This window comes from Eumetopias jubatus, unplaced genomic scaffold (genome assembly GCF_037043125.1).
Source record: "Eumetopias jubatus isolate StellerSeaLion01/CBP00866 unplaced genomic scaffold, mEumJub1_p1.0 scaffold_3, whole genome shotgun sequence".
NCBI classification, from domain to species: Eukaryota; Metazoa; Chordata; class Mammalia; order Carnivora; family Otariidae; genus Eumetopias; species Eumetopias jubatus.
The window spans coordinates 9,151,629-9,169,516 of record NW_028274809.1 but is presented as its reverse complement, the minus strand read 5'-3'; the positions used below and the strand labels follow the sequence as shown (position 1 = coordinate 9,169,516).

Below are 17,888 nucleotides of genomic sequence, written 5' to 3'. Positions count from 1 at the left end.
TGAGGTGAGTGTGGTGTTTAAGAATAGCACAGACAGGCGCCTGGCTGGCTCGGTGAGTGGAGCATGTGACTCTTGATCTAGGTTGTGAGATCCAGCACCACGTTGGGTGTAGGGATTACTTAAAAAAAATAAAATCTTAAAAAAAAAAAAAAAAAAGAATAGCCCAAACAGATAATGTCCTGGGTGGGAGTTTTTCCGTAACCTGTTCATTAGGGGATGTGCAATGGTGTTTCTTCCATGGTGTTTTGATTTTCAAAGAATTCACATGACTTCTCATGGTGATACCATCATGCTGAATCTCATCAGTTCTTTGGTGGGGGGAGGGGCAGAGGGAGAGGTAGAGAGTCTTAGGCAGGCTCCAGGCCCAGTGCAGAGTGGGACATGGGGCTCGATCTCACAACCCTGAGGTCATGACCTGAGCTGAAATCAAGAGTCGGACGCTGAACCGACTGAGCCACCCAGGCGCTCTGAATCTCATCAGTTCTTAAGGTTGGCAGGAAGACATTCACCATAACACATTTGGATGAGGTGTTGGATTTTATAAGATCTTACACCTGGACTTTGGGCAGAAAATAGTTCTGTATAAATTGTATTGCCCACATCATTAAACTACCCTTACGTTACAGAGACCTGAATCAAAATGGAATTGAGCTGGTTTTTGGCTTTTCTTTGTTTTTACACAGCTCAAAGTGCCTAGCCGGACTAGAGTTTACTAAAAATCTGTTTGTCAATGAATTATTTCTATGGCTGTCTCCTGGGTGAGGTAGACCAAAAGCTTTCAGTAAATATTTATTAAATATTTGAAGTAGTACTCTGCTCATTTTAAATAGAAAAAGAAATTTTCGAGGTAGAAGTCCTCCTGACTGCCTTGTCTCTCTCTAAATCTTAGGGATACCTGCAAAAGGTAAAGAATTTGTTGTTTCAGTTGTGTGTGGGTCTAACAACAAAATATTCTTCAGAGTCTGTATCTTCCGCACAGTTTGTCTTGTCTCTTTTTTTCCTTAGGATTTACTTATTTATTTGAGAGAGAGGGAGCCGGGGAGGCGGGGGGGAGACAGAGGTAGAGAGAGAATCCTCAAGCAGACTCCCGCTGAATACAGAGCCCGGCAGGGGGCTCGATCCCAGGACCCTGAGATCATGACCTGAGCCAAAACCAAGAGTCGGACGCTCAACCGACTGCGCCACCCAGGCATCCCATCAGTTTGTCTTTTCCGATCATCATGCACATCACCACGCACTCTTACAGGGAAAGTTTCTTGCCAGCTTTAGTTGACCTGTAGGCTTTTGCATCCTAGGCGCCCGCTGCAGACAGCGATGATTCGAGATGGCCTCATCTTCTGGCTGATTGATATTCTGAAGGACCCCGATTGCCTGTCGGACTATACACTGGAGTACTCGGTGGCTTTGCTCATGAACCTCTGCCTCAGGAGTGCAGGTTTCTCAGCCCCCTGTCCCTGGGCCCTCTGGCTTTAGTGCGGGGGAGGGGAAGAGAGCTTGACTGTCGAACCTGGATGACCACCCAGCCTGATGTGGTTTGCCTTTAGTCTCCCTCATAGAAAACTGAAACAGAAATAGAGTGTAAAACATTTCCAACTAGGTATGTGGGTGTTGAATCCCTGAAGCCGGATACCATTCTGGCCTTGGAAAAGAACATTTTAGAGGTATGCAGTGCCTGAATTAAGAGGAAATTAAAATAGTTCACATTTTTCTTCAACTTCATTGCATTATTCAAAGGTAGGAGGTGAAGAATTATGATCCATTCTATCCAAAGACAGAGAAATATGTTTCCAAGATTCTACAGGGCTAAGTTGGGGGGCAGAGCAAGGATGTCAGACCGTGTCCCTGCTCCTAACCATGCCGTCTCTCCCCCTTCACTCCCCCAACATGGGATTCTCCCGTGCACATCTCAGGACATTTGATCCATAAAAGTAGTGATTGCAGCTTTTCTAGAGGTCCCATCCCATTTAAGTCATCTGTTACCTGGGATGGAAGAAGCTTCTTTAGAAGAAGTGCTAAGTCCAGCCTGTGGCTGACCCCGGTCTGAGCAGCCCCAGTTTTGGAAGAAGGTTACATAGTTAAATAGCGGTATTTGTGAGAAGCTTCTTTGCCTTTGGATGCTTTGTAATCTGAACCACTCATGTGTTGTTGACTGAGTAAATGTGATTTCAGTCTTCTCTTAAAGAATAGCATATGCAAGTATCCTAGCTTTAAAACGTTTACCAGATTCTAAGCAGCTTTTCTTAGTATCACCAATTTATTTGCAGTGATTGTTATGATGTTTGGATTGGCTAAGACACCTGTATGATTTTTATGACGATGGTATGTGCACCTGGGAGGCAGAGCATTGCTCTGGAATAGATTGTGTTTCCACTCACGGTCATGAATAGCTCTGTGCCCTCTGCGCCACCATTTACTGAGCACTTGGAATGCGCAGCCTGTACTGAGTTACTTCCTTCTGCATCACCCTTTGCAGTAGATGTTAAAAATCCCTAAGGAATCCCAGGAGGAAGAAACTGGGGCCCAGATTAGCTAAGTGACTCACCCAGGGTCACACAGTTCATAAGCAGAGAAGCCAAGATTTGTGTTCAAGTCTGCCTGACTTGAAACTGTGATTGTTGTGCGTTTAGACATGTCGTATTTTGTCTCATTGTTTTTTCTAAAGGGAAGAACATGTGTGCCAAGGTGGCGGGTCTGGTGCTAAAAGTTCTTTCGGATCTGCTCGGCCATGAGAACCACGAGGTACTGGGCCAGCGCTGCTAGCCTGGGGATTGGGGGAGGCTGGCCACACTAGTCAGTGCACCCCGTCCTCCAAATTCTGGAACTGGGAAGCCGGAAGTTGATCCCAACTCCTCATTTCCTATCACTCCACCATCACTGGTGTGTACCAGCTCCCTCCCAGGCCTCATTCTCCTCCTTGTCACTTACCCTGCTTCATTCTTCCCCCACGTCGGCTCTCCCTGTGCTGCGGCGCGGCCTGAAAATTTAGTTAACGCTGTTGCTGCATGTGTGTAATTGTGTCAGTAGTATCGCGCTCTAGATCGCATTCTTTTCCTACCTTTTCACTGTGTTTTTAGACTTTTCTGTGTTGCTTTGTATACATTTCATTCCTTAATCTCGCCCCTGCAAAACAGCCCCTGTTTGCGGTGCCCCCATCCAGTCCCCCAGGCTTGTCCACCTCAGCTGCCTCCAGCCCTCAGCCGCCACGCCGGTCCTCGGTGACATCGCCATCCTGGCCCCCAAGGGCCCCTGGGTTGCAGACACACACGTCACTGCTGGCTCGCCCTGTGTGTCCGTCTCAGGTCGGAGTCCCGCCACATTGTCCCACAGAGCGGCTTTACCGCCTTCTGCTCTCCCCCGTGTCCTCCCCAGCATGGTGGGATTTTCTGTCGTCTAGCCTATGGGCCATAAGCCCTTTTAAAATGAAGTAGAGGTCTTGATAAACTAATTAACAGAAACTTCGAAATGGTATGAGTGCTCTCTCACTGGCTTTCTGCAGATGCCTGTGCAGAAACCGTGGCATGACTTGGCACCTGACGCCAAAGCCTCAACAGAAACCTGACCGCTCTAGCCAGATCAGGTGCACGGGTGTCTTAGCAGGACAGGACTGAGTACCACTGGGTCAGAGTGAGGCACTTAGTTGCAGACAGCTCCCCTTCTCTTCACTTCTCTCGCATCTTCCATCCCCCTGCCCCCCCTCCCCAGCTGAGTGACCCGGGCTGCTTCAGCAAGTGAAGCGTTGGTGGTTGTTACAGTGTATGCCATGCTTTTTATATTTTAAAATCAAGAGCTCTTAACTACTTCTAGACTCTGTTCTCCATTTTATTCAACAAAGGCAGTTGAAGCCTACGGGAAATATATTCAGTCTCTAATAGTAAATGTTGGTTTCAAGTGTTGGAACCAGTATGTTACCTCTGAGGACAGAATAGACCGGAGGATTGTTACAAATATATCTGCTTTGAAGATGAGCTGGAAAATCTACCTGTACACATGTTAGAGCCTAGAAATGTGTTCGCTACACAAATCAATGCTACGTATATGAGTCCTGTGTGAGATAGTCGTGATCTTGAAAATGAAACCTGGGAGCCATAAAGAAAAAGATGCACAGGTTTGACTTTGTGAACATTAAATTTTTTTATATGGACAAAGAGGCCACAGTAAGAGTCAACAGACAAATGATACCCTGAGGAAAAGTTTGCATCACATAGGACCGAAGTTTAATATCCCTTATATATGAAGAGCTCCTATAAGTTGGTAATAAAAAGACGTAAGAAAAGGGTAAAGTACACACATGGGCAGTTTACAGAACAGTAAATCTTGATGATCTATAGATAAAGACAAGATGGTTAGTTTTGCCAATAGTCAGGAAAATGAAAGTAAAAACAACCATAAGATGCCTTTTTTCTCTTTACCCATTAGACTGGCAAAAACTAAGGGATAATAAAGTCCAGTGCTAGAAAAGAATGGTGGGAATGGGCCCTCCTCCATTGCTGTGGAGGGTGTAGCACAAAATCTACTCAAAAGGGAGCTGTCATTTATCAAGCACCTGCTATGTACTGTGTCCTGTGCAGCTTGATGTTGGGGTTACCTATGTGCGTAAAACATGGGTCCAGTCCTTGAAGAGCTCACAATGGGGGAGACAGAAGTATAAATATAAAAATACACTGAATCCAGTACGGCAGTGGAGGGATATACAGGAAGCACAGCAGAGTGTGTGGTGTGGTGGGGGGCCCTGTAAGTAGGGTGGGACCAATCTGTACAGAGTAAACCTCAAGGTGGCAGGAAGGGAGGGGCAGGGGGACATGATATTGAGGCCAAACCTTGAAGGGGCCTGTGTGCTGTACTAAGAAGTTAGAACTTTCCAGGTAGGCTCTAGGGAAGGTTTCCAAGGTAGGAAGAGGGATGATTTGGCCCATGTTGTAGAATTTTGGCAATGATATGATTGTTGGACTATAGTGTGAACATCAAAGACAGAGAGAGACTCTTTTGGAGATTGAGTGTCACCTAGGTCACGGACGATGTCTGAGCAAGGACAGTGGTAGTGTGTGTGGGAAAGAAGGGTTCCTATCAAAGGCAGCCTGGAGACTGAACGCTGGAGAGCAGAAGCGACAACAGTCGATGATGACTCCAGCGGTTCTAGAAGCCTGCGTGATCAGCATGACGTTAGTCAAGCAGTGAAACACAGCAGGAGTGAGCTTTGGGAGCCAATAATGAACGTGGCTTTGAACTCTTAGTTGTCACTGCCCCTGGGACATGCAAATGGAGATATCGGTCATTTGGAAACGTGCATCCTGGAGCTCAGGAAGATGGTAACGCTCACTCTCCTCATTAGCCAGATTATTCTTGAGTGGGGTGTTTGATCACGGAGTTGTACAGTGTTTGAGAACTTGCAAATGACTGTTTTTTTCTCCCCTTAAAGATACAGCCGTATGTGAATGGAGCTCTGTACAGCATCCTTTCTATTCCATCCATTCGTGAGGAAGCAAGAGCAATGGTAAGAAAATGGGCTTGAGCAGTTCGTAAGCTTCAGTCAGTGGCGCAGTTCAGAAGCTGTTAGAGCAGGGAGCTCCTAGACCGTCTTGGCTCCGTGGCTGACACACAGTTTGCGAACTCCCTGAAATTATATGCCAGATACGCATTTGCAGTTTTCTGGGGAGAGAGTCTGTAGCTTTTATCAGATTCTAAAGCGATCCCTAACTCCTAAATCTTAAGAACTACAGTGTTAAAGGGGTGCCTGGGTGGCTCAGTCGGTTAAGCAACTGCCTTCAGCTCAGGTCATGATCCTGGAGTCCCGGGACTGAGTCCTACATCAGGCTCCCTGCTCTGACCCTTCCTCCTCTCGTGCTCGCTCGCTCTCTCAAAAAAAAAAAAAAAAAAATTTTTTTTAAAAAGGAAGAACTACAGTGTTAGAGGGGCACTGGATGGCTCAGTCGTTTGAGCATCTGACTCTTGATCAGCTCAGGTCCTGATCTCAGGGTCGTGAGCCCACATTGGGCTCCCTGCACTGGGTGTGGAGCCTGCTTAAGATTCTCTCTGTCCCTCTGCCCCTGCCTTCCTCATGCTTAATCTCTCTCTCTCTCTCTCTCTCTCTCTAACAAAAACTACAGTGTTAGAAAGTTCCCAGCAGGCTTATTTTTGGAAAGTTACATTTTTATAGACATTTTTAATGGTTCATTTTAATTTGGGGCTTTGGGTAAGTCTATGCATTTCATGCAGGAAAATGGTGAAATGGAGAAAGTCCCCAATGAAATGCACCCCCAGGATTCCTCGAGGGCCTGGGGCAGCAATGAGAACTGGTGCAGGCCAAGGGGCGCCTGGGTGGCTCAGTCATTAAGCGTCTGCCTTTGGCTCAGGTCATGATCCCAGGGTCCTGAGATCGAGCCCCGCATCGGGCTCCCTGCTCAATGCGAAGCCTGCTTCTCCCTCTCCCACTCCCCCTGCTTGTGTTCCCTCTTTCACTGTGTCTCTCTCTATCAAATAAATAAAAAATCTTAAAAAAAAAAAAAAAAAAAAACTGGTGCAGGCCAGACACTCTTAACCTACAGGTGCTCTGACAGCAACCAATGGGGGCAGAAATCCTGCTAATGATGATCAAACTGTCAGGTAGCTACTTTGGTTGGTAAATAGTGAATTCAATATTTAGTGTGTTTACATTAGTGTTTATATTAGAAATACAAAACAAGCTTCAGGTGATTAGCCTCTTTTGAGATGACAAGTGTTTCTAGATCTAATCAGCAAAAGTGCTGGAGTTTTGCCCTTTTCCCTGTAATGTGAAACCAGGTTAACAGTGGGCATATTAAATGCTATGAAGAGATTAAATATATTTCCACAGTCAAAACACAGGCCATATTCAGTTTGAGACCAATGAAACATGTTCCTCCACTTGATTTTGCTTACTTAGAAGAATTGCTAAATCTCCTAATTAGTCATCTAAAATTACATCAACAGTTATGCCAGAGATAAAAACTTAATTAAGAACCATTCTGTGTGGTCACAATGTAATAATGGAACTTAATTGCCTATTGCTTTAAAAAAAAATAAAATCGGCTATCTCAATACAGAACAGGGAAAATAAACGATTAAATTCTGCATTATGGTCATTCCAGTGACAGGAGTTGTCAACCAAGGCCGAAACAAGGAAGCAGACATGTAGGCTGAAGAAAAAGAAAGAACAGAGGTGATATGGATCAAGTAGCATGAAAGGCAGCGTGGAGGAAGGACATCCAGGGTGAGGGGTAGAGAAGACAGGAGGGAATGGCAGCAAAGGGACAGGGACCAGGTGGAGAGGAGAGAGTCGAAGTTGTAGGATGTGAGGGCATGACCCTTAGAGATCATCCAGGCCACAGAGAAAAAATGTGGAGGAAAGGGACAGTGCCTCAGACCTGGGGGACAATACCCAGAGGTCTCACACTTATGTAGCTGGAGTCCCAGGAGAGGAGAGTATGACATTATAAGAACTCTGTTTTTGCAACTATTTGTGTGCTGGTGGAAAATGACAAAGAATACCTAAAAATTATATCAGTACTGAATGCTATTATGGCGGTCTCAAAATAATACCCACCAAAGTGGAGAAAATGGTAAATGAGTGCACTGAGCCCCATTTGAACTTGGAAGAGACTGCCAAGGTCTGGGGCAGGAGAGCAGTTCAGATCAATAGGGATGCCCTCATGCCTACTCCAAAGCCTCCTGCGTCCAGGGCTGAAGCAATTGTCGGCCACGAAGCTCTTCTGTGGGATTTAAACCCCAGCCAAACATTCTGCCCTGAGCTGGAGCAGACTACTGCCCTCTTGGCACCCTCTTCCTTGATCCAAGGACTATCCACAGTTGTTCTTCCCTTCCAGACCACTCCTTCATGTTCTCCTCTGTGTGCTTACCTATCTCTGCCTACCAGTTAAATGTTACTGTTCTCAAAGATGCTGTCCTAAGCCTCTCACTATTCTGTCACCTGCAACCTTGTTTATTCCCTTGGCCTCAGCTACCAGAGCTCTCTTCTGAGCCACAAAACCCTTCCAAACACAGCAAGCACAATCTTAACCATTTATTGAGCATCTATTGTGTGCCAGCAGTTGGACTAGATGCTATTTTTTTACATATGAGTTATAAACAGTGAAATGCATAGGCCTTATATACGCAGTTCAGTGCATTTGACAAACATACATCTATATAACCAATACCCAATTTACATTCTTTATCTTTTAAAAATTTCATGTTAACTAGAGTTGCCATCTTTATTTTATAGTTGAGGACACAGGCTGAGAGGAACTAAGCAACTTGACCAAGGTCACACGGTTAATTCATGAGGGAGCTCAGATACAATCCAGTCTTAACCTTCTAGAAGGTAATGCTCTGCTCTAGACGATGGGAATTCACCGTGTTCAAAGCTGCACACTTGGCACTGCTTTGATTCAGTTAGAGCTATTGATTCCAAACAGGCCTACGTTTAAAGAGGGAAATATTGGCTCATTTCACTGAGAAGTCCAGGCATAAGCTTCAGGCAGAGCTTGATCAGAGTTCACTGTTAGTAGATCCGTGTCTCTCTGCTTCTTCTGTTTTGGGTTCATGATGAGAAACACTTTCCCCTTGTAGTGGCAAGAAGCCTCACCAGCTCCAGCCACAAATCCTCATTCACATCCCTCAAGGAAAGAGGAGGGAGGGGAGACAGACAATGTGCTCGAGTCAGTGTCTTACCTCGACGTTTCCCTGCAATTCTCGTAGTCAATATTGAAAATTCTGACGCCAGCGTTTTATGATGAAGTAAATAATGTACAGTGTGGTGACTTTGTAATTATTTTGAGAGAAAAAGAATGATAGCTGTTTAAAAAGAGGTACTGCTTGTTCATTTACTTCTCTACACATGTGGTTTTACTCTTCATTTTGTGCCTAAAATCCAGAAGTTAGAGTATAAAGAAATCATAAGAAAGAAACCACCTCCCAAAACAACATACTGCCCGAACTAAAGGGAATACTTACCCAGTAAAATTTTACAGTTTTTTTTTCACTTGTTATGAGAGTGTAGTTGACATACAGTGTTATCTTAGTTTCAGGTGTACAATATAGTAATTCAGCAATTCCGTATGTTACCCAGTGCTCATCACGAGAAGTGTGGTCACCATCTGTCACCATACAACATTATTACAACGTTATTGACTATATTCCCAATGCTGTACTTCCTTTTTTTTTTTAATCTCTGTGACTCCTTACTTATTCTCTAACTGGAAGTTTGTATCTCCTAATCCCCTTCACCTACTTCACCCCTCCCTCCACCCACCTCCTTCTGGCAACCCCCAGTTTCCTGTACAATAGGTTTTCTTGTTGGCTAAATGTTTTATAATTTGGTCGGATATAGTCAACCAAGAGGAAAATAATTCCACTGTGAATTGTAAAAAGAACAAAAAGAACGTTTAGTACTGAGCAGAGGAATTTTTACTGTGTATATCCCTCCCCCCGAATAAGGGGTTTGGTTTTTTTTTGATTAGGTGAAACTATTCCGTTGAAAACTAGTTTCACCCCGTTTAAAAAAAAAAAAAAAAACCTGAAATATTAACTGTTACTCTCTCCAATGCCCCTAGGGAATGGAGGACATCCTTCGCTGCTTCATCAAAGAAGGCAATGCTGAGATGGTCCGCCAGATTGAATTCATCATCAAGCAGCTTAATTCAGGTCCGTTCAGTGCAAGAATCTGTGATCTTTTGCATCTTTTACATGGGCTAGAAAAATGTGTGAGCTTTCTTAGAAGGCTTGTTGTGTCTTGAAATTCATTCAAGAGGCTTTAAGGGAGGTTGGGGAGACCCAAGTGAACCCACCAACAAAAGTTTGACCAGGTAGTCAAAGCCAGTGTGTCCCAAGACCAGCGATCTCTCATCACACTTCAGGCTTATAGTCAAGAAAAAGAATTCAAAAGCAATCACAAACACCCTGCTCTAACCTTACATTCTCTTTATGTGGGCTTTCCCCTCCTAATTCTTCCCCCACCTCATAAGGCTTCCCTGGGGTCCCGATAAGGAAAACAAAGGCCACTCTCCCCAGGACTGCTACAGAAAACATCATTCTCCCGCATGTGTTCATTCTTTCAAGAAAAATTTATATTGCCTACTGGCTCCACGGGAGGATATGATCCTCTTTCTCTCTGGCTTTCTCCATTACTGTGACAACCTACATCCCATAATAAGCAGGAAAGGAAGGTGCAGGAAGCTTTGGATGGGACCAGGATGGAGGGGAAACGCTAGCTCTTTCTGTGGACCCCTGACACCTTGATCCTGACTCATAGACCTGTCAGAGGCACCTGGCCCTGCCAGCCTGCAGGGCCAAGTTTGTCGTGTATGTCTTTCTATATGCCCTTCCCATCACAGAAAGTCCATGTGCACAGATCCTGTCCTGCCCATGAGCGAAGGTGAAAAACAAATCTCCTGATCGCTACTCCCAAGTCAGTAGCTTGAGCAAGGTAGCTGCCAGAAGCCATTCACTGGAAGAAGCCCATAGGTGGCTCTTCTAGCTCACGGTTCACAGCCTGGGCTGCACGTGGCAGTCACCTGAGGAGTTTTTTAAATCCGCAAGGCAGCATCCCATGCTGGTGAAATCAGAATCTCCGGGGGGACCCCAGGTGTGAATAATGTTTAAAGCTCCTGGGTGATCCCCATGGGCAGCCAAGATGGTGTATCCCTGCCGCTGACGTGCGCACAAATGGAGAGGCAGAAAGAGGCCTTAGAGGCTCCTGATCAACAGGAAGCAAGCAGCTGGGAGAGCAGCCAGTGAGGTGTGAGACCTCCTCTCTCTTAGGGCCCGTTTCCATGGGAACATCCTCCCCCTTGGCTCCTACAGAGCAAATATGATTCATCCCAAATTCAGGTGAGCAAGGAATAGAATTTGATTTTTTGCAACAGCTTCATTTCTTTTTTTTTTTTAAGTTTTATTTAATTATTTGAGAGAGCTTGCGCGCACACGAGTGGAGAGAGGGGCAGAAGGAGAGGGAGAGAGAGAATCCTCAAGCAGACTCCCCGCTGGGCACAGAGCCTGACACGAGGCTCGATCCCAGGACCCCGGGATCATGACCTGAGCCAAAATCAAGAGTCAGACATTTAACCGACTGAGCCACCCAGGTCCCCTGCAACAGCTTCATTTCTTTCTTTCTTTCTTTCTTTTTTAGATTTTATTTGTTTATTTGAGAGAGAGAGCATGTGCAAGAGAGAGCATGAGCAGAGAGGAGGGGTGGAGGGAGAGGGAGAAGCAGACTCCCCGCTGAGCCAGGACCCTGGGATCATGACCTGAGCCAAAGGCAGATGCTATTTTTTTTTTTTTAAGATTTTATTTATTTATTTGACAGAGAGGGACACAGTGAGAGAGGGGAACACAAGCAGGGGGAGTGGGAGAGGGAGAAGCAGACTCCCTGCTGAGCCAGGACCCTGAGATCATGACCTGAGCCAAAGGCAGATGCTTTTTTTTTTTTTAAAGATTTTATTTATTTGACAGAGAGGGACACAGCGAGAGAGGGAACACAAGCAGGGGGAGTGGGAGAGGGAGAAGCAGGCTTCCCGCCGAGCAGGGAGCCCGATGTGGGGCTTGAATCCAGGACCCTAGGATCATGACCTGAGCCGAAGGCAGACACTTAACGACTGAGCCACCCAGGTGCCCCTGCTAAACAGTTTCACTTCTGACTTCGAGCCCCAGTTCTGCTGGGCAGGCATATTTACAAAATAACGCTAAATAAAACCTTAACTTCAGTCAGGGCTGAGCTTGCTCCCTAACCTTCTTTGGGTAGGCAACAGTTTAGAAAGCGGGGGAAGGCTGGGAGCATTGGTCCCTTTCTGCTCCATGCTCCTCAGCCATGCTGAGACCTCCGTCCCAGGCCAGGGGTCCTATGCAGCCTCAAGGTCACATCTAGCTGCGAATCTTCTTCAAGCCTCACTCTGTGTTTCAGTCTGTCGAGACATAGCCACCTCCATTTCTTTGTCAGTCTTCCCTCCTTCCTGGCAGCCAAGGCACAGGGGGAGGTCCGCCTTGCTCTCTGGCCAAAACCATCTCTTTCTCTTACGTAAATCTGGCCCTCAAGCCAGCATGCTGACAAATGTGAAGAGGGAGGGTCAGTTGACATTTCCGTGAGAGATGTGCTTTGCCAAGAAGTTATCATGGGCGCAGCTCATGCTTTATGTCCAGGAAAGGCCTGAGATACACCTGCCTTTCTCGGTAAGTTCCAGTTTAAAGAAAGAGTGTGAGAAGTATTTCTTTTTTGATCTCAAGCACTTAAGTTATTCTGTATCCATGGGACAGTGGCAGGTCCCCAGAGACTATTACCTAGGAGTCTGCTACTGTGAACCAAAATTAGAAAGTCACTGAACATTTGGATGGAGGACCAGACACACACACACACAAATACCTTAGGATATGTGTCATGAGCATGGAGTCAGGCTGGATGAATGTACCAGCATGGTGATGAAAGCCAGAGAGGGCAGAGCTGGAGTTCCCACCCAGTCCAGGCCTCATCCTCAAGTGGACGGTAACAGGAAAGTATGAATTAGTAGCAGTTTTCTAGTTTAAGATACGTGAAATGGCATTGCCACGATCTTTATTTTTTGACTTTCTTGTTTTACTTTAGTATATACTTAAGACATGTAAATGGGTTTTCATACATTCAAGCCCGTCTCCATTCTCTAGCACTACTTATCTTAGAAAGTTTTAAGGTTTCCAAATACAAAAATTCTAGCTATTTTGGGAACCTCTCCCCACAGGCGAGGAAGGACTGCTCTGGGGAAGCTTACGGGAATGCTGGTGACCTGGCAAGCGGAGATGACTGCCAACAGCAACAGCAGGGACGTTTGTCCGTCATACCAGCCCTCAGCGGGGGGCCTGGCCCATACTTGCTGGGGACTGCGGAGAGGACAGGAGCAGGGCAGAGCCAGCCGAACCGGCTGGGTCCTCAGGAAAACACGGAAACTGGCAGCTCCAGCACCACATGCTGGCAGTTACCGGAGTGAGGGCAGCTGGTTGTGCCAGGGCCCAGCGAACAGAACAGCGTGGGAAACTGGGCTGATGCCCCCGTCATGCCCTAGAGCAAGAGCTGAGGTTGATAAGGTACTTTAGTTCTCAGGACTGGATTGTTCTGGAAAGAGGAGGCCTCTGAGCCAACAGGCTCGGGAGGGAGTATGGCTGGACCAGCCATGACCTCACAAAATGTCAAAGATTCTTTTTTAAAAGTGGCAGAGGACATTTCCGTTATTTGAAAAAGAAATGTTTACAATTGATGAATATAACAGCAATTCCATTTTGAAAACCACTTGCTTGATGGGCATTTACTGCAGGTAGAATGGAGTCATGCTCCTCATGCGCTGGGAGGGAGTAGAAGTTAGGTAATGCAGCATCAGCTCAGAGGCAGAATGACATAATTTCCCCCTGTCTGCAAAGTAGTTTTCTTGACAGTGGTGGGGCCATGATGGGCATGGAGGCGTGCAAGCCCCACTGAGGTGAGGACAGAAGTCTGTGTCCTGCTGTCCTTGGTCCAGCCGAGTCTGTGGAGTCCTTCCCTTCGAAATGAGGCTCATGTTGAGGACGATGGGTGTCCTGGGGTTTCTGCATATTCCCTTCTGTGAAATGGTTTGGGGGTTAAGTTTGGGTGAATCTGCCACCTTTCTACGTGTGCTGAGCAATCTCTTCAAGAATTGCCTTTCGAGGGGCGCCTGGGTGGCTCAGTCGTTAAGCGTCTGCCTTCGGCTCAGGTCATGATCCCGGGGTCCTGGGACTGAGCCCCGCATGGGGCTCCCTGCTCGGAGGGAGGCCTGCTTCTCCCTCTCCCACTCCCCCTGCTTGTGTTCCCTCTCTCACTGTGTCTGTCAAAAAATAAATAAAATCTTAAAAAAAAAAAAAAAGAATTGCCTTTCACTCTTTCCTCCTGCTTCCTATTTGACATCCTACCCTCTTCTCTCAGGCTTTCGTTACTTACATGTCATCTGTTCAAGAAATGAGAGATCATAAGGAAGACACATAAGGAATAAAGGGATGAGTAAGCCCAGTGCTTCGTTCCCCAGGCACTCACAATTCCCAGATAGTGCGTAGCCATTCATACATTAGGAAACACTGGTCATCCAAAAGTGGCAAGCACTATCAGAGTACTGTCTACTATAGTGCTGTCTAGTACTATACCACAGTACTGTCTAGTACTACCGTCTACCACAGCGCTGTCTGGTACTGCCATCTACCACAGTGCTGTCTACTGTTACTATCTACTACAGTGCTGACTAGTACTATACTACAGTACTGGCTAGTACTACTATCTCATACCATGCCGTCTAGTACTATACTACAGTACTCTCTAGTACTACTGTCTACTACCATGCCATCTAGTACTGTACTACAGTACTGTCTAGTACTACTATCTACTACAGTATTGTCTAGCACTACTATCTACTACCGTGCCGTCTAGTACTATACTACAGTACTGTCTAGTACTACTGTCTGCTATAGTACCATTTAGTACTATACTACAGTACTAACACTGCTATCTACCACAGTACTAATACTGCTGTCTACTGCAGTGCTGTCTAGTACTACTATCTACTACCATCCCGTCTAGTACTATACTACAGTACTGTGTAGCACTACTATCTACCACAGTACTAATACTGCTGTCTACCGCAGTGTTGCCTAGTACTACTATCTACTACCATCCCGTCTAGTACTATACTACAGTACTGTCTAGTACTACTGTCTACTGCAGTACCATCTAGGACTATAGTACTCTCTAGCACTACTATACTACAGTACCTATACTGCGGTCTACCGCAGTACTGTCTAGTACTACTGTCTGCTACAGTACCATCTAGTACTATACTATAGTACTGTCTAGTACCGCTATCTACCCCAGTGTTGTCTAGTACTACTATCTATTACCTTGCCGTCTAGTACTATACTATAGTACTGTCTAGTACTATGCTAGTGCAGTGCTGTCTAGAGAAAATGCTGAGTGTGTTCAGCAGAGCAAGAGAGATGACTACTCAGTGAGGGATCAGGGAAGTCTTCGTGGAGGAGAAAGTAACCAAACGTCTATGTCATACCTGCTTTGTACCTGAACCTGGGCCAGGTGGTGTAGTTCTGATGTGTTATAAAATCCCCCCAATCACCCTAGGAGGTAGGTGTTCTGATACCCATTTCACTGATGAAGAAACAGGGGCTCATTCTTTCTCTGATTCCAATGTGCTGTTATCCCCTTTATAAGCGCTTTTACAATCTAGCAGTGAACCACGAGAGCCTTCGGGAACCCTACTGCCATGGCCACTATTCCAGCCTCTGTGGAAAAATCATGGGATTTAGAAATAGACTCGAGTCAAATCTCAACTCTGTCACCTGTGGGAATGTGACCGTAAACAAGTCCCTTATCCTCTCTATGCCTCTGTTTGCTCTTTGCTATAGAATGGGAATGAGAGTCAACAAAATCTTTGTAAGGACTAAACAGCACACGCGACAGTACCCAGCACGGTGCCTAGTGATACTCGTTCACTTCCTTTCCTCTAAATTCCTCTCAAATTATATGCTGTCTTTCAACTTTTCTCATGCCCACTACCAGTGCGTTCTGGTACAAACGGGGAGAGAGATTTAAGTTGCTTGGGATGATCTGAGTCTGTGGCTGCATGGGCACCAGAAACCCGATTGTTCTGGTGCCACCTCATTCTTGTCTCTGCAGCAGCTGAAGGGTTCTGTTGGCCAAGGCTCCCCACTGTGTTCGCAGTTATTCATTCGTTTATTTTTTCTTTATATAGAAGAGCTACTGGATGGTGTTCTTGAATCTGACGACGATGAAGATGAAGATGATGAAGTAAGTTGGAGGCTCTTGACACCACATAAAAAACTTGGGCCAAACTATTGAGTCTCTTCCTTGCCTTGAAGAGTTAGTCCAGAAATGGAGATTTCGATCCCTGCTGCCTTATTTCTCACAGTTCTGGGGGTTGGTTAGAGCTCGGCTGGGTGGGTGTCTGCTGGTCTTACGTGGAATGTCGTGTGGCTCCTTTCCATGTCCACGCTAGCCTCGTGTCCTCCACGGCCTCTAATCACTCAGCGGTCTCGCCTGCACTTCCTTCCCAGTTGGCGGCAAAACTTCCAACCCTCTTCACACTCAACAGCATCAGAGCATCACTCCTGCTGGGTTCTGCTCAGGGCATGGCACTGGGGGGCAGCAGCCAGACTCCACCAACAGGAGGGTTCGAGGTGGGAGCACTTGTGGGTGGCCGCACCTTTGGTGGGCTTGCCTCAGCCAGCACACAGATGCCACACTCCACAGCACTTGGATTTCACGGGAAGTTCAAAGACAACAGTTCTTCAACATGAATCTTTTGCTTTGAAGGGGCATGAGCCTCCCCTGGTTGGGAACATTGGGCACAGAGGCTCACTGCGAGAATCTCTCGCGTGAGAGGCTTGGTTCACTTGGCTCCTTTAATTGCATTGTTTTCATGTGGGTTTCCTCCGCTGTGAAAAATCTGCTTACCTGGTTTTTTAAAGCCTGACGGTTCAGAACTGATGTGAGTGAGTCTCATGAAATGGTATAGAGAATGGTGACTCATGCACTATAGATGGATCTCTCAGATGACAAGCTTTTTCCTTGTTTTTCCTTCAGAGCTAGAGAAAACGTACACATCACCCTCTCCAGTTCTCTGTAGTAATAATTGGTTTGCATTCCTTCTCTCTTGTGGGGAGCAGTTACTCCTGAAGTGAATGTGGGGGATATGTTTCTACTTGGAGCTGTGGTCTGTTTGAAAGGTGTGTAAAAGTCAGATTTTGTCCATCGATGGCACCAGTTGGGGAGATAATTCAATAGGAGCCCTCCACCAAAGCAGACAGCCGCGCTGAGGTCCACCAGTGACTTGTCTCTCCCACCGCAGCCCCACGCCTGCCACTTCCTTCCTGAGCTGTAGGTGGCACTAGCGGCTGCTCTTGCTCTGTCCGCCTTTGTCCGACAAGTGCAGCCCTGGACCTTGGCTGGGGGTCCTGGCCAGCACCTTCTCTGGGGGTGGGCCCAGAGAGGGCAGGAGACCAGCCTCAGGTCACACAAAGTCGACGGCAGTAAAATCTGGTTTAGAACAGGGATTGGCTGACTTTTTCTGTAAAGAGGAAAGTGGTAAATATTTTAGGCTTCGTGGGCTACCCAGGTGTCTGTTCCAACCGCTCAGGTCTGCCACTGTAATGCACAGTAGCTATCAGCAATACATAAATGGACAAATGTGGCTGTGTTCCCATAAAATTTTGATTATGGACACTAAAATTTGAATTCCAGTTGATTTTTATGTGTACTAACCATCTTTTTTTTCAAATGTTTAAAGATGTAAAACTCATTCTCAGCTTGCTGGCCTTTCACAAGCAGGCATCAAGGAGGGCCTGTGTCGTAATGAGCACTGGGTGTTGTATGCATCCAACGGATGAATCAATCACTGACCTCTACTCTGAAACTAATAATACACTGTATGTTAATTAATTGAATTTAAATAAAATAAAATTAGAAAAAAACCCAAAAGCATCTTGGCCTGTGGGCCATTGTTTGCCAGCCGCCAGGGAGAACCCAGCTTCCTGACTCAGTCTTCTCAGGACTGTGATAAGACACCTGCTTTGTGCCTGGCCCTTCGGTACTGTTTTAAATTATATTTTGAGTTAATGTCTTTTTTTTTTAAACATTTTATTCATTTATTTATTTGAGAGAGAGAGAATGAGAGCGAGTACATGGGGGGGGAGGGTCAGAGGGTGAAGCAGACTCCCTGCTGAGCAGGGAGCCTGATGTGGGACTCGATCCAGGGACTCCAGGATCATGACCTGAGCCGAAGGCAGTCGCTTAACCAACTGAGCCACCCAGGCGCCCTTGAGTTAATGTCTTTAATTATTTAACTCCAGTGAGTTTTTGTCATTATGTCCAAAAGTTCCCT

The 17,888-nt window shown here is 46.2% G+C and overlaps 1 protein-coding gene across 6 annotated transcripts in view; it reads left to right on the top strand.

Annotated features, from left to right (window-relative positions):
* Positions 1-17,888, top strand: part of ARMC9 (armadillo repeat containing 9) — a 144,583-nt gene that overhangs the window by 63,547 nt on the left and 63,148 nt on the right. For all 6 annotated transcript variants that reach the window (XR_015767835.1, XM_028105234.1, XM_088021510.1 and 3 more), the window contains 5 exons: positions 1,296-1,435; positions 2,663-2,739; positions 5,417-5,491; positions 9,567-9,657; positions 15,741-15,796. Coding sequence is in view for 5 of the 6 variants with exons in the window: in XM_028105234.1 (XP_027961035.1) it covers positions 1,296-1,435; positions 2,663-2,739; positions 5,417-5,491; positions 9,567-9,657; positions 15,741-15,796 (439 nt within the window). In the remaining variant the exon portion in view is untranslated. The remainder of the gene's footprint in view (positions 1-1,295; positions 1,436-2,662; positions 2,740-5,416; positions 5,492-9,566; positions 9,658-15,740; positions 15,797-17,888) is intronic.